The 15,067-nt window shown below is 39.1% G+C and overlaps 2 protein-coding genes across 2 annotated transcripts; both read right to left on the reverse strand.

Moving 5' to 3' along the window:
- Nucleotides 1-119: 119 nt before the first annotated feature.
- Nucleotides 120-4,551, reverse strand: tomm40 (translocase of outer mitochondrial membrane 40 homolog (yeast)). The gene is made up of 10 exons (XM_057340085.1): nucleotides 4,466-4,551; nucleotides 3,199-3,419; nucleotides 3,055-3,122; nucleotides 2,818-2,910; nucleotides 2,576-2,677; nucleotides 2,137-2,242; nucleotides 1,931-2,053; nucleotides 1,734-1,810; nucleotides 1,461-1,563; nucleotides 120-1,334 (listed from the first exon to the last, which is right to left on the reverse strand). Exons 2-10 carry the CDS (start codon nucleotides 3,416-3,418, stop codon nucleotides 1,195-1,197), a joined length of 1,032 nt encoding a protein of 343 aa, XP_057196068.1. The 5' UTR covers nucleotide 3,419; nucleotides 4,466-4,551; the 3' UTR covers nucleotides 120-1,194.
- Nucleotides 4,552-5,841: 1,290 nt separating this feature from the next.
- On the reverse strand, nucleotides 5,842-14,194 carry ddx61 (DEAD (Asp-Glu-Ala-Asp) box helicase 61). The gene is made up of 14 exons (XM_057340626.1): nucleotides 14,066-14,194; nucleotides 12,463-13,377; nucleotides 12,262-12,325; nucleotides 12,045-12,149; nucleotides 10,678-10,807; nucleotides 10,428-10,574; nucleotides 8,804-8,898; nucleotides 8,600-8,722; nucleotides 8,310-8,438; nucleotides 8,015-8,131; nucleotides 7,865-7,928; nucleotides 7,678-7,779; nucleotides 7,380-7,589; nucleotides 5,842-7,262 (listed from the first exon to the last, which is right to left on the reverse strand). Exons 2-13 carry the CDS (start codon nucleotides 12,636-12,638, stop codon nucleotides 7,390-7,392), a joined length of 1,452 nt encoding a protein of 483 aa, XP_057196609.1. The 5' UTR covers nucleotides 12,639-13,377; nucleotides 14,066-14,194; the 3' UTR covers nucleotides 5,842-7,262; nucleotides 7,380-7,389.
- Between the last annotated feature and the right edge of the window lie 873 nt (nucleotides 14,195-15,067).

Below are 15,067 nucleotides of genomic sequence, written 5' to 3' on the forward strand. Positions count from 1 at the left end.
AGATAAACTTCTTTGTATAAATCTTGCAACTCTCACCTTAGTTTCTTTGTAAGGGAGCATATTCACTTAAGCCTGTTATTGACCTCTCTAGGAATGATAAAACAAACCTGTTTCTTTCCAAAACTTACTTCACAACCAAATGTTTATTCAACATAACTTCATTGTAAAATAATTCAATATAATAAGGCAAAAAGCCTGCTTTACAGTACCTCTTCGTGTCCCACAGAAATGGAAAAACTCCACTGGGCCTTCTTAAATTTTACAGGTTTATTACAGTATCTGAACCAAGCCTTTGACTGCCCCAAAACCTCTGTGTACAACTAATTAAAATAATACAAACTTTGGAAATTCTTCCACATGGAAAATTCAGTGATGCATTTTGTTGAGACATAAAAAGGACAGTCTGGTAAACTCTGTCAATAAGAAACCAGCATTCAAATGTGGTCCTAAGACCTTACAGACAAATTCAGGACAAGGACCTCCGTCGAAACTCAAACAGTTTAGTGTGACTAGTTATTATGAGACAAAGGGACACGGGGCATTAACTCACTTATACAACCAATCACTTAAACCCAGAGCTTCCCATGCATTAAATTTCATATTTTTGACATGCACAGCAATTAGTGGAGTGAATTATTAAAGAATAAATCATAATTACATGATAAACGTTAAGTAAAAAATCTGAGCAGTCATCCTGCCCTAACACATTTTACTGAACAAATAGTTAATGTTTGTAGAATTGGTAAAAATAAATCCAGACAAATATTTTACTAATAAGTTCTGTAAAAGAGAAATAATTTTTAAACAAAAGGTAAAAAAAGCAAAGACATCACCACATTTAGAGATTGTATTTGGATGCATCATGTTATGAAACGGATATGGACCGCTTTCCACAACACTTAACAAGTAATCTATCTGTCATTTTGTATACGTGATGTGCTTTTAAAAACAAACCTTATCTGACTATTAACATTTGTCAGGTAAGCCAGGTAACAGATTGACGAGAGCTCAACTGGACCTGTGCGGCCCCCGAGTGCTCTTTGTCCTGGTCCATCCTTATGAAGGTTAAGCGCAGTAAAATTGGGAGTCTCCAAGTCCATTTCAGTGTTGGTTTCTGTCCCCGTGTCTCTGCACCAGTCCAAGCGTGGTGGAGGGTTATATCTGTTGAGATTCTTAATCGCACCCGTTTCTGCCCTATCCAATGGTGATGCCAAAGCCACATTGAAACTTGTTCTTGCGGTGGTTAAGGAAGGCGCCTAGAGCTAATGATAGAGGAAGAGGAACCAGCTTCTTTTCCAGCGTTGCTCCCACCACCCAGTTGCTATCTAAAGAACCTGAAGGTGGAAGAGGACACTCAGTAATATTATTCAAGCATGTAAATGTGCACATAATCAAACTGTTGTTGTGTTATCGTTTGCAAGCCAAGAAAGTTTTTAAATATGAAATATGAGGTTGAATACCTTTAAACAGCAGGTTTGCTTTCGGTACATCCAACTGATAACCGAAGGACACACTTGTGTCTTGCATCCGTGTGCTGGCCTCAAACTCCACCCCAATCTGAAGCTGCAGAAAATGTTCCAATTCAAGACTTGAGTTCAAAAGACAACAAGGCTTGTCGAAATAAATAAACAGCTGCCATAAATCTATCCATTAATATATATTTACACACTTTCTGAAATATGTTTAAAAACATTCCACATCCAAATGCATTGTATAATGTAGTTATGAAATACCTGGTCATTGGCTTTGTGGTAGTATGATGCATGTGCACCAGCTCCTCCAACAGTCAACGTAGCAACATAATTACTACCTGAGAATAAAAAGGTCTCAGGTAAACTCAAATCATACTTTTAATGATTTTGCCACACTTGGGTACACAAATATGATGGAGTAATCCTGCATATTTTGTTGAAAACCTCAAAATCCTTACCTGTGTATCGGCCAACTAATGACGTTACTGTGCCCTCTTCTCCTGGTCTCTTGTGATAGACCAACTCACCCCCCAACACCAAAGATGGAGTCAAGGACTGGAGGTAATGTGCGACTAGGATACCTAACAGAAAAAACATGATAACAGTCAATAAGCTGTGTACCGGAAAAGTGCTTAAAAGTGTCTTGAAATGCAAGGTACAATACCAGATCCAACAAGAACATCTGGGTTGCCAAGGGTAACAGCGGCAGTGAAGTCATCAGCACGGTATTCTGCATCACACTGCCAGTTTACAAATTTGTGTTGCTGCGTCTGTAACACACAATTCATTCAGGCCAAGGTTATTACAGTTTACTAAAAGGTAGAAAAACGTTTCTTTTAATTTACATCAAATAAAATATCAGCCTAAATATGATTTACAAAATTTCAACTAAACGAAAACAAGAAATATTGCCTCAGCAATAAACAGGAATATGTTTAAGTTGAAAATAAAGACTAAACTAAAACAAAAATAAATTAAACGCATATTAGATGTTTCTTTTTTATGTTGCTATATACATCTGGATGTCACTTTTGTTGTTTCAATTTCAATTTGTTCTATAACGACTCAAATTGGTGAACACAAGCCTGGAGAGCTATATGTACCTGCATGGCGACTTTAGAGCGCAAACGGTTGGTAAGCTGATGGATGATCTGTGCATTGAGACTGCCTGTGTTGTCCATGTCGCCTACCATGACAGGAAAAGACTGAAAGGCAACAAATGAAGACATCACCTTACACCTGACGTAGCACATCTCACTTTCCATAAACAGTACAAAAATATAACTCCGCTGCTCCTTTAACAGTCTTCAAAAATAATTGTTTTGCCACTTAAAAAGCAACTCACCTCTGCAGGACCTGTTTGCTTGCTGCCCACATATGTGGATCCAAATCTGTAACCGGAGTCCCCCAGAGTGCTCAGAGTAATTGTGTGACTGACCTAAGGAGGCAAATGAAGAGGGGACACTTTTGTGATCTCTGACCTCTAACTCCCTCTAACATCCAAGGTGAAATCAACCCTATTTTATTCAATGCTAAAATAAATGCATGATACTCCCATCAAGTTGAAGCTGTCATGACTAACCTGGAAGTGATTACTCAAGCCCTTGTTGACAACCAAACGTACCCCCTCCATCTGTACAGGAAAGACCTCTGAGTAAACAAAAAGGTTTTTAGATTATTACACTGCAGAACAAACTGCAAGGAGAGAAACAAGTCTTACTCTAACCTTTGCACTTGCGATGACACTCCTCAAATGTGCCAGGGTTGGGGAGAGCCTCTGTGTCCGGCCCAGACTGTCCCTGCGTGCTTGAGAAGGGCGGGACTGAAGACACTGGGGGCATGGTGAAACCTGGAGGTACCGTCACTAGACCTGCCCCCCCTGGGGCACTGCCACCCCCTGAGGCTGGGGGTGGGTTTGGGGAGCTGGCAGCCAACACACTGCCCATGCTGAAGGATAAAAAAAGACTATTTATATTATTTATAATGAGGGTCTTCCAATGACAAAAATAAAACGATTGAAGCTGCACATTTTTGGGGGGCAATTTTAATGTAGTGATACGTAACAGCATGGATGCAGTGTCACACAGATGCTACGGTTTTCAGTTACCAACGCTTTTATAAAAAGTCCCTGTTCAGTCAGCCATCCCATGACTAATTTATTCCACAAGTAAATGTGTCCAGTGATGAGGGGGTTACAGAGATAATAAGATTTCACCATAGGACATGTTTTGTAAATAAAACAGCTTTTATTAAGCAACTAATATGACCGGTGTCTTTAGTTCATGTTAAGTGTCATTTTGAGCTCTTTGTGTGATACATTTCATTTTTTTTACATTAATACAGTTAACACGGGGACATTTTTCAACGAGTTTCAATGTCAATGTCCACACAATGTTTTACTGCGTAAAAAACAAGGCCCTCTAGTTTATAAGCCAAAACTGGGCAGTAACATAATCATTCAATAAGTAAAACCAGGTTTAACATGAAAGAACCTAGACTACCCTGTCAACAATAGCTTTGCTGTGACCAAAAATATCCACTGACAAAACACTTCAGTGGCTTAACACTGACAGAGAAACAGTGTATTTCTACTACAGACCACCAACTGTCAAAACCCCATTAAACCTTTGACTCCAGCACCATACAGTTGACAAGCAGTTAAGCTGCGACTCTCCAGACATGAAAAGACAGTTGTCTAAGCATAGCAGCAATTCAATTGGAGACACACTGGAGAAGAGCAGCTCACTAGCATGTGGAGCTTGATTCATGCTTCACACTGACTATATAGCAGGTAGGCTAAGGTTGATGCTAGCTAGCTAACACGGTGGTAGCTGTAAGGCATTGAAAGAGAGACATGTATCCAGTGAGACGCGCAACGCAAGCTGTATTCTATACTAGCTATAAAACCGTGCATCAACATATGCCGCAGTAATTCATAAGAAATGCATGAATGCAATTTATGTAACTATTTGGAGACCTCGTGTTATACTCACGTTTAGCAATGCAGTCCAGCTATACGGCTGAGAGGCGCCGGTAGGATGTAATGGACAACCTACGTAACCGACGTCTTGGCCCGCCCGTTCCGGCTGCATTATTAGGGGATTGGGTAAAGACCACCATAACTGTGTGATGATTGGCTATTGGGTATGGCGTACTTCTGAGGTCATCATTTCAGGAAATACGAGGCTCCGTGACGTATGTTGAATACTCCTTCAGTTGCACTTCAAGGGTACGACTGGTGTAATGGGTTTTAAATACAAAAAAACGTTTTGGCTTTGAAACGTTTTTCTTATATAAAAACCCGAATGTAATACAAATATCAAATTATTTCATACCCTTATTATTATTAATAATAATAACTAATGAGTAAAAAGTAATGTTTTTAGATGAATAATTTCACTAGTCCGGATCACAAAAGTGTTGCGAGGAAATGAATTTACCTCGAGGCACTTAAAGAAACAGTTCACCAAAAAATAGTCCCCATTGACTTGACCATAGTAAGTCTTATTCCTACTACGGAAAGTAAATGGGGACCAATTTTTGGGCGAAATATTCCTTTTTGGCTATATTTTTATTCTCTTCAATTCTAACTTGTCAAGTCTCCATTGCGAAATGAAGCAATACAAGTTCATGAAGAAAGAAGGCAAGTTTGGATTTTATTTATCTTCACAAACTGCTTCCTTAAGTTAATACATATCCTAATAATACACTACAAAAAAACCACACGGTGTGTTTGGACTGCTGGTTTCTTAACATACAAATGACAAAATGTGGTCTGTGTTGTCAACCACATTTATTCATATTGGTCAGTACTAGTGACATCACACTGAGAGTGAGCAGCATTTCATCTGTCAGCAAAAACATTCTCACACAAACAAGAAATTCATCAGAATCAGACCACAAACTTCTCTACTGAAAAGGTTTCAGGTTATGACGTGTCCTCAGGTGTATAGATCTTTCGCAGAAGCTGCTTTTCCAAAGAAGCTAAAGTGCTTAAGAGATTGATGTCTGAAAATGTTCTTCCAGTCAGCAACAGTGCTTTTGTAACTATCAGGTTAAAAAAATCTCTTTCAGATGAAGCAGGTTTCAATTCACCACCGAACGATTTATGGAGAATTTGCTTTGTGATGGACCAGGATTAGAACACAAAAATAAAACGAAGCTTTTATATAAAAACTTCCTTTAAATGTAAAGAAATTCAGAAATGTAAATGATATGTTTAGGGAAAAAATGCCAATAAACTGCCTACAGTCAGAGAACAAATTGTATTCCTATTTATTCAAAGGATAATTCTAATCTAATTAGGACCCTGAAGTGTTAAAGTTGCACATTTTTCTTAAATTCTGAGTATTTAAAGAAAACAAACACACATGGAGAATATGCTGGACTTTATTTTGTTTATAAGAGAAGGGACAGGATAGGCTGGCATTAACATTTGGAGCACAAAGCTTTGGCCATTCTCCCATTAATCCTCACAGTAAAACAAACAGCTTCTACTTAACACAACACATGTCAAAGAGAGCACAATTTAACACATACAACAGGGGACATAGGACACAAGTTTACACTGAAAGATAACTATTACAGCTGCCATTTCATCACAGCATGTGTGCTGATATGTTGTAAAATCACTCGCTTTGTGCCTTAGACAAAAGAGGAAAGACTGAATCGCATAACCTTGCTCAATGAAATATTACAAACCCACACATACCTAACTTTGATTCAAAGGGGGGAAAAGGATGCCAAATAACCTAAACTGTCTCCCATTCTTTGAAAATATTTCAAAAATGAACTATTGTAATCCTGCCTCAATTAAAAATGTGCCTGGCATTTACACACAGGGACTTCCATTGCTCTCCCAGCCAATGCTGAGGTAGGTTTCATTTATTACCAATAAAATAAGAGAATTGATTTATGGGTTTGAGGTATTAAAGCAAATCCAAATCTAACAGTTTCTTCCACTGTCAATTCTGACAAAGCCTTTTTTTGCACCGCACACCTAGAGCGCTCCCTCCTAACCAGAGGAAGCATATAAGAGATTAAGGCACTTTTTGAGACAGAAACAGCTGTAAGTGAGAGTGGTGCAATGTTCATACCAAACAATTTAAAGAAGTCTTGATGTCCGAGCGCTGCAGGGCTTTTGAAAGTAAAGATGACATGGTGGTGAGGGTCAACATAAGAAACTCAAAAGCAAGCCAATGAAATTTAAACTAAATATTGTCCGCTGACGAGAAAAACAAGCACCAGCCTTCACCCTTTCCTAAAATGATATGTACAATAAGGCTATAAACAACCAACAGAAGATTAGAATTGGTATACCGATTTTCGGGTTATCCCTGATCAACTGCAATGCATGTAACAAATTAGTTCTTTGAGGAGAAAGAACTTCATTAGATGCACAAAAACCCTCAAATTAGTTGATGAACTTGAAGAACTGGGGCTTACGGGGCTTGGGCATTTCTTTTGTCATCCCCCTCTTCTAAATATATCTGTCATTGTTCTGACCAATTAAACTAACAGCAGATACAGACTTGGAGCGGTCTTTTCCAATATTCTATTGTGCTACAAGTAGGAATGGGTAAGCTGCCTGGCTTGACGTCTGGGAGTTTATACAAAACAAATCTAATGACTTTATACTGGCCCCCTAACTTTCAGCAGCTGATCACATTTAACTTTGGGAGTTCCAGACCAATGGAGCAATTACTTGAGCAAAACAAAAACTAAAACATCTTTGCGCCTGTCTTCAGTAGGAAAATGTGCAGAATGCCAAGCATCGGTCCATTTATTCTCCTGAAATAAAGATATTGGTAAATTCAATCCACACTTTATAGTCACGTAACATAACTGAACAAGCTTGAACAGACTTCAAAAGAGGATATTAAAATGGTCTATCATTTTATTTCTTACCAGTCAGAAGTTAATTAAGCTCTGCTGCTTTTTGAGCGGCTTCCTCCTCATCTGGATGTATGGAGTGAAATTCTGCCACATACAGACTCTTGTCAATGCTGCTGGGAATGGGCTTGATGTCAGTGATCAGCTGGTCCTCAATGCCCTTCAGGTTGAAACGATCTTCTGCGGTGATCAGGTTAATAGCCAGACCCAGGTGACCATACCTGCCTGAGTACAGAGAGTGAAAATGTTTAAAAACATCTGTGCAAAGTGCAACAATGCAAACCCTGCCACAATAGCCACTGTTATGTTTTACCTGATCTGCCAATGCGGTGCAAGTACGTCTCTGCATTTTTGGGAAAGTCAAAGTTGATGACTACATTGACAGCCTGGATGTCAATTCCTCTCGTGAAAAGATCTGCGAGAGGTTAGATATCAGACAAAAAAGTTTCAGAAAAAAAATCCTTTGAATAGCAATGTGCTACAAATAAGGTGATATGTACCTGTGCAGACCAGGTTCCTACACAACCCATTCCTGAAGTCATGGAACACCCGGTTTCTGTATTCCTGTGATATTTAGAATAAGTCATTTAAAATAAGACAAACTGCAACCTGAGCATACAAAAAAAGCATGAAATAAAAAAGCCACTGACCTGCATCATCTTGGCATGGATGTAAAAGCAGGAATAGCCAAGCTGAGTGATTTTCTTGGCAAGGAGTTCCACTCTTTGGGTGGAGTTACAGAAGATGATTGATTGGTTGATTTGGAGCTAGGTAAGAAAAAGCAAAATAATAAATAGAGATAAGACATAAAAAATGTTGATTCCTGCAAGGTAGAAAGTGTACAAAATACCAAACTAAAAACTGGCAATTCAGTTGTATACTGTAGCATGCCAAACAGTCTCGGTAATAACACAAAAGCTCAAACCGGGAAGCAATGTTCCTTACCCTGGAGAACAGTGTGTTGAGACAGTGCACTTTCTGCCTTTCGGTTACATAGGCATAGTACTGAGTGATGCCTTTCAGGGTCAGCTCATCCATTAGATTGATTTCATATGGCTTTTGTAGATGTTTGGTCTAAGAAACAGAATACATAATGAAGTGCATTGTTGCAGCCACGTAGATGAGAAGCAGAATCCTGGATACAGTGAGAATATCTTCTCACTAGAACTAAAACTATGAAGGACAGCGTAGCAAAACTCATCTTTTGTTTTTGTTACGTTTATAAGAATCCTCACCATGAACTTCTGCACACTGATGGGGAAAGTGGCAGAATAGAGAAGAACTTGACGGTTTTTGGGCAGAAAGCTGATGATGTCCTCAACAAGCACCACAAAGTCTTGAGAAAGCAACTTATCAGCCTGTGAAGAAACAGTAAGATCATGAAATGCCAGAGAGGATGCTTAGCTGAAAACCGGCTATCTGTGCCTCATTTCTCTTACCTCATCCATCACAATCATCTGAGCTTTGTCAACTTTGGCCACACCTTTCCTCAACAAATCAAGGATTCTGCCTGGGGTAGCAATTATTACATGAACTGGAGAGGAAAAATGGAAGAAAAAATTAAAAGCTTGGCAACATAGACAGCATTCATTTCCACGGTACTCAACTGGGTAATTAACTTTATTAAACTGCCATGACCTCCCCTGTATGCAAAACTATCAAAGTAAAGTAGAGAAAAACACGAGACGCCTCAATTTTGATGTAAAGCTTGAGAGTAGCTCATAAAATGTGATGCAAATATAAGCAGATTGTGTACACAACATGGAAAGAGAAGGAACAAGGAAACAACTTCAAGAATTGCTCAATAACTTGCGGTATGGCAAAGCAGGCTGTTTAAAGCAACCCCCACTACCCAGTTACATGTACAATATATGGTCACATGTAGGGCTGCAACAACTAATCGATAAAATCGATAATCGATAATGAAATTCGTTGTCAACGAATTTCATTATTGATTAGTTGGTCTGTGATGTCACTTGCAAGCTGCGCAGTTATAAATCAAGCGCATCTGCTTCCCTTTTAAAATTACTGTTTTAGATGTGTCTCTCCGTGCAGCATGAGCTGCGCAGTTTTAAAGTCAGATGTGGTTCTCTGTGGATGCGTCTCTTCGTGCAGCGCGAGATGCGCAGTTTAAAAGTCACACGTGTCTCTCCGTGCTGCACGAGATGCGCAGTTTAAAAGTCACACGTGTCTCTCCGTGCAGCGCGAGGTGCGCAGTTTTAAAGTCACACGTGTCTCTCCGTGCAGCGCGAGGTGCGCAGTTTTAAAGTCACACGTGTCTCTCCGTGCAGCACGAGTGACGCAGTTTTAAAGTCACACGTGTCTCTCCGTGCAGCACGAGTGACGCAGTTTTAAAGTCACACGTGTCTCTCCGTGGATGCGTCTCTTCGTGCGGCACAAGTTGTGCTGTTTTAAAGTCAGACGTGTCTCTCGGTGCATGCGTCTCTCCGTGTAGCGCGAGGTGCGTAGTTTTAAAGTCAGATGTGTTTTGCATGCATCTCTTCAAGCTGCGCAGTTTTAAAGTTTAAAGGGGAGAGGTGTTTTAAATGACAAAATTAAAGATTATATTAGTAAAACCTTAAAAATATTTGTGTTCTGTGGAAGAAAGTCATAAAGGTTTGAAATGACAAGAGGGTGAGTAAATGATGACAGAATTTTCATTTTTGGGTGAACTATCCCTTTAATGAATACTTGAATAATTCATAATGAATAATTCAGCGCTATGGACAGAACCTGTAGCCTGCTATATAGTACTGCAGACAAGTTTAACTTGTTCCTCAATTTGGGAAAATGTGTTTACAGTAATGCACACAAACCGCTATCAGGCTCAAACAGCACTGCTTAAAAACAACCCTGAAATTTACAACTATCAGTTTCAAAATTCTAACTATAATGCTTAAAAACATGTAATAAGGAATTTAGGCTGATATTGGGCAGTTCAATAAGGCAACAAGCGGAATACAAAACCTATACAATTTATTTACTGTAGAACACAGATTTAAGTCACAAATGTCTACACCCTGACGCCCAAAGAACAAGGCTGGGGGATACACAAGAAATTACCAATTTCATCAAGACGCATGATGTCATCCCTCAGGTTGGTACCACCTGTCGTAGCCATAACCTTGACGCCACCAATATGCTTGCTCATGTTGATACTTATCTGGCTCACCTGCAGAGCCAACTCACGAGTTGGCACCAACACTATGGCTACAAAATGAACAAAAAAGCATTTTACTGAAACAGCATACATTATTAATGATAGATTAAACCAAGGATGGGGAAAAGGGAGGTATTCTATTGCGAACTGAACCTTGAACGTAGTCTTTCTTCAGATCAATCCTCTCCAAGAGGGGGATGAGGTAGGCTCCGCTTTTCCCTGTGCCATTTTTAGCTCGGGCGAGAATGTCCCTTCCTGACAAGGCAATGGGAATGCTCTCCTCCTACAAAGATAGGCAACATGGACAAGAATGTGACTAAGGTATAAACCAGTGGTCGGGAACCTGTGGCTCTTTTCAAGAACCATGTGGCTCGCCTGGTGTCTTTGCCTTGACCAGCATTTGATCGTTAAAAAACATCAATACATAAGAATATTTCAGGTTGTCCTGGCCAATACATGCATGCAGTGCTATGCGCAAGTGTCACGACACTAATCAACAGCAAACAACGTTTCTATGGTAACCTCTCGCGCCCGCAGCCCAGATGAAGCTACCCAGAGCGCGAGGAGTTTAGAAGAGCGAGCGTCATGCATTTATTGAAAGATAGGGCTCTCTGTGGCATATGATACAGAACTCGTTGCCTCGCTATGTAATCACATATAAAAGTTTTAAAAATAAACTATGCAGCAAAGTATCTGGTGAGCATATGGAAGCAAACTGCATCGCGTCAGTATGGATGCGCTGTGTTAAGCTCCTCATCATTTCCGTGTGAGCAGTCTCTCGCATATTAAGTCCATACACACAGCTGTCAAGGTTGACAGAAGAGTTTCAATGCCGGTATGTAAGTGTCTTGACCACGTACGACCCGAACTACAAAGCTATTAGCAAGACGCTTGTTATGTCTCTTTCATGAGGTGTTGCGCAGATCGGTCGGCATATGACATCAAAGTGCCGCGAGAACAGAGTTTCTCGAACAGTTTCTCGAACATACCTAATGCATATTCAGAAGACACAAATGCAGTATTTTGTGAGCATCAGTACTATAGGAACTTGCACTTTTTTAATCGTTATATGTTAGATATAATGAAGTTTAATTGAATGGAGGCCTAATGTAAACCTGTAGCCCAAGTTGTTTATAAGTAATGGAAATAATTTTTTGAAGCCCCAGATGTATGCACAGTTTCGTTTGTTTCACTGTTTTTGAGTTGTCTGTGGACATGTTATCTTATCGAAGGAAAAGAAATATTGATCACCACAGGGAGCATAAGTTGTCTGTGGACAAAAACCGAGTTATTAGTATTGAAGTCATTGAAAGATGTTATAGTTTTTGCAATGGCTCTTTTGCAAAAATGAATTAACTAAAACTGGAAAAATGGCTCTTTGGTTAAAAAAGGTTCTTGACCCCTGGTATAAACCAAGCAGACACAAATGACAAATCATCAGACATCTAAATATATAAACTTGCATTGATAATCAGAATCACTTCGTAATAGTTTAGGATTAAGGTGGAAATGTGTACTACCTGGATAGGGGAAGGCTTCTCCCAGCCCATCTCAAAGATACCCATTAGCAGTTCACGCTTAAGGCAGTAATCCTCAAACTCATTCCCCTTGGTTGCAGTCACATCCTGTAAGAGAAGAGGAACTTAAATTATTTTTCTCTTCATGAATGCTGATTATATTATAATCCATTTTAATGCATCCCAAAAAGAAACAAAATGTACTCAGTTGACAACTTACTGTGGTTTTCACTCTCGTGTCTTTCGGTGGAAGCAGCAGGCACTTCTTCCAGTCATCTCCAAACCTAAAGACAATTGTCCACAAATAAACACATTTGGACATCAATTCCATCTCATGCAGTTCTACACGCCGAATGTGGTCAATATGAGAGATCAAAACTCACAGTATGTGCTCATACATACTGTTCATCTCTGAACGTACCTGATACCACCACTGCTTTGGGGTATACTGCTTCCTTTCAGAGGCACAACAGGTGCTTTTCCTGATTGTGTTGAGGAAGTGAGTGACCCTGACTGGAGGGTCATGGGCTTAGACTGTCCGTTTTGTTTGGTCATTGCCATGACTGAAGCAGGGATCTCTGTTCTTGCTGTAGCCATTGTTAGATGTATTCCTCAACAGTTTCAATGAAATTATGTTCTCTGCTACTTCTTAGCTATTTTTCAAACTGTTCTGCTCAATGCGTTTCTGTAAACAGTTTCTATTTCTGGTACGTACAGACCTCTTAAAAAGAAGAGTGCCTGGCGTAAAAATGTTTTAATAAGAACACTCTCCTAAAATAGGAGAAAATTATATTTATATCAATAAATATTTCAAAAGCCTAGAGCCCTAGTACAAAATAACTAGCAAACAGGTACGTGAAGGTCTTGCACAAGGATTTCAAAATGCAAGTGATACAAAAATCTAATAATGCTGTTCAAAAATGTTTACACTATCCCTGAAAATTTACAAAATATTTGCTTCTTTTTTTCTCTATTTTTTACTTGTCAGATTGCATAAATTCTGTAGTACCTTCTATACTTCTTTTGGTATCCAAAAAGTCTTTACATTCAAAAGCACAAGGCTCAGCTAATGGTTCTTTCTGTGCTCTTTAAATTCCTGTATTCTGGTCTGTATGAGGAATTTCAAACCTCGTGTGTCACTTGCACTTATTTAAAGAGCTGAGACACGATGACACTGAGGAATTACAGTCCAAGACAATGCAGGATTAAATGTCCAACACTACATTGACAGTCCATAAATGAGTCCTCTTGTCTTCTCGTCTTGCCTTTCCTCGCTTTACTCTCGAAGTTCCTGAACACTTCAGTTGAGGAAATTCTGGACTCTGGGATGTACCACCTGACAAACATAAAAAAAACCAATGAGTATTCCTAATATTGACGATCTAGAATGTCTATTATCATGTAATTCAAATCAGGTTAAAAGAAACTTAACAACACATACGGGATCAAATAATTATAGCACAAAAACACCAACAATACATCTAACGTTAGCTAACACACGCGTTTAGCTAACACTTTTAACACTTGTTATTGTAGTTATTAAGTATGAGAACCCTCGTAATTTACACGATTATTAGGAAACATTTCCCACATTAACCTCACTTTGAATCCAATTATTTCGCAGACTAATCTGAGGACATTTAACGTTTAAATCTGAAGCTAAATAAGTTTGTGAAACGTGTCCACGCATTTGCTCGCGGCGCTAAGCTAACGGGGCTAACGGAGGACCACAAAGGTGCTTTATCGATGAACTTTTTTCAGTTTCAACACAGTAGTGCGCGTGAGTGATTGTAAGCTTTAAATGAGACCAACTCGACATAGCACACCGTCACGACAGCGTTAAATTTGTTTCACGGAATCTGACAGATCGATTAAGTATATTTCACATCTTATTAAACAGCATGCTAACTCAAACTGCCAGTGGTTACATTGTTAGGACGTTAGCTTAGCGTGACGTTAATAAGACCGTACAGCTAAAGGAAAATAAACGTCCCGTTCAATTAAGTTTGTATCCGAGCATTTACCTTCTAATTTTGATATGTTTGAATCTTCGTGGATTTGATTAAGTCAATTCTTCAAGAGTTTCTTCAGAAATTCTTTGTTGCTTTTGTCTCTTCCGTCTAGAGATTTAACATGGCCGTACGCTAAATCGATCTCAGAGGACGTAAACGCACGAAACTAAACCGACCAGTCAGATTTCAGAGTTTGAATTTGAGGGGCGGTACCATTGTAAAACTCAGTCCCCACATTTCAATACAATAAAAACAAACAGTGTTCATGAAATACACGCTGGTGTATAAAATATGATGTACATTAGGCTTTTATATACCATTGCATTTATATTCACACATTCGTATGGAAACCAAATTTAATACATTCACATAAACGTCACCATAAAGTACATGAAAATTTTCATATTAAGGGGCCTGTGAGTATAATTTTATCAGTAGGCTTAAATTGCCACAGGAGTTTGAGAACTATTTTAATGATTTCAGTGTGTTGCGGGAATATGGGCATTGTCCCTTTAAGAAGTATGGGCTTTGTAGTCCTGACCGTACTGTTACAAGTGTTTAATTTTGCTTGTAGGACCTCACCATGAAATGCAGTGTGGTTGTCGAAGTCAAATTAAATAAACAAAAACACAAATTACAAATGATATTTAAACAACATAAAAAATCCAAACTTAATGATTTAATATTTTTGCGATAAAAACAGACCATCTGCATCAGTGGTGTAGTCGGGGCCATACGCACGTAATTTATACGCCGTATGCTTGCTTTTTCCATAGCGCTGTTTGCGTATTACAACTTCTGAAGACCTATATTAGCGTATACACACTTTTGCTGCTTAAAAACGTCTCCAAGCACCCTTTGTGGTTGCTTTCCCTTTAACTTTATCGCCTTTTGCTTATTTTGTTTTTAAACGCGATTCTTTCATTCAGTTAGTGAATTTCTAAAAAAACCCCGCCTCCGACAACACGTCATCATCAGTGTTGGCAGCGCGTCAGAGAGGAGTTCGTCTTCGTC

This window comes from Triplophysa rosa, linkage group LG8, assembly GCF_024868665.1.
Source record: "Triplophysa rosa linkage group LG8, Trosa_1v2, whole genome shotgun sequence".
Taxonomy (NCBI): Eukaryota; Metazoa; Chordata; class Actinopteri; order Cypriniformes; family Nemacheilidae; genus Triplophysa; species Triplophysa rosa.

Excerpts from the sequence above, each read along its gene's own strand:
- tomm40 (XM_057340085.1), bottom strand. The coding sequence starts at position 3,418 with ATGGGCAGTGTGTTGGCTGCCAGCTCCCCAAACCCACCCCCAGCCTCA. Across the intron at positions 1,564-1,733 it reads ACCACAAAGCCAATGACCAG|CTTCAGATTGGGGTGGAGTT; the intron begins GTATTTCATAAC and ends CATTTTCTGCAG. Across the intron at positions 1,335-1,460 it reads AGCAAACCTGCTGTTTAAAG|GTTCTTTAGATAGCAACTGG; the intron begins GTATTCAACCTC and ends TTCCACCTTCAG.
- ddx61 (XM_057340626.1), bottom strand. The coding sequence starts at position 12,638 with ATGGCTACAGCAAGAACAGAGATCCCTGCTTCAGTCATGGCAATGACC. Across the intron at positions 10,575-10,677 it reads GAAGAAAGACTACGTTCAAG|CCATAGTGTTGGTGCCAACT; the intron begins GTTCAGTTCGCA and ends TTCATTTTGTAG. Across the intron at positions 8,132-8,309 it reads TCAACACACTGTTCTCCAGG|CTCCAAATCAACCAATCAAT; the intron begins GTAAGGAACATT and ends TTTCTTACCTAG.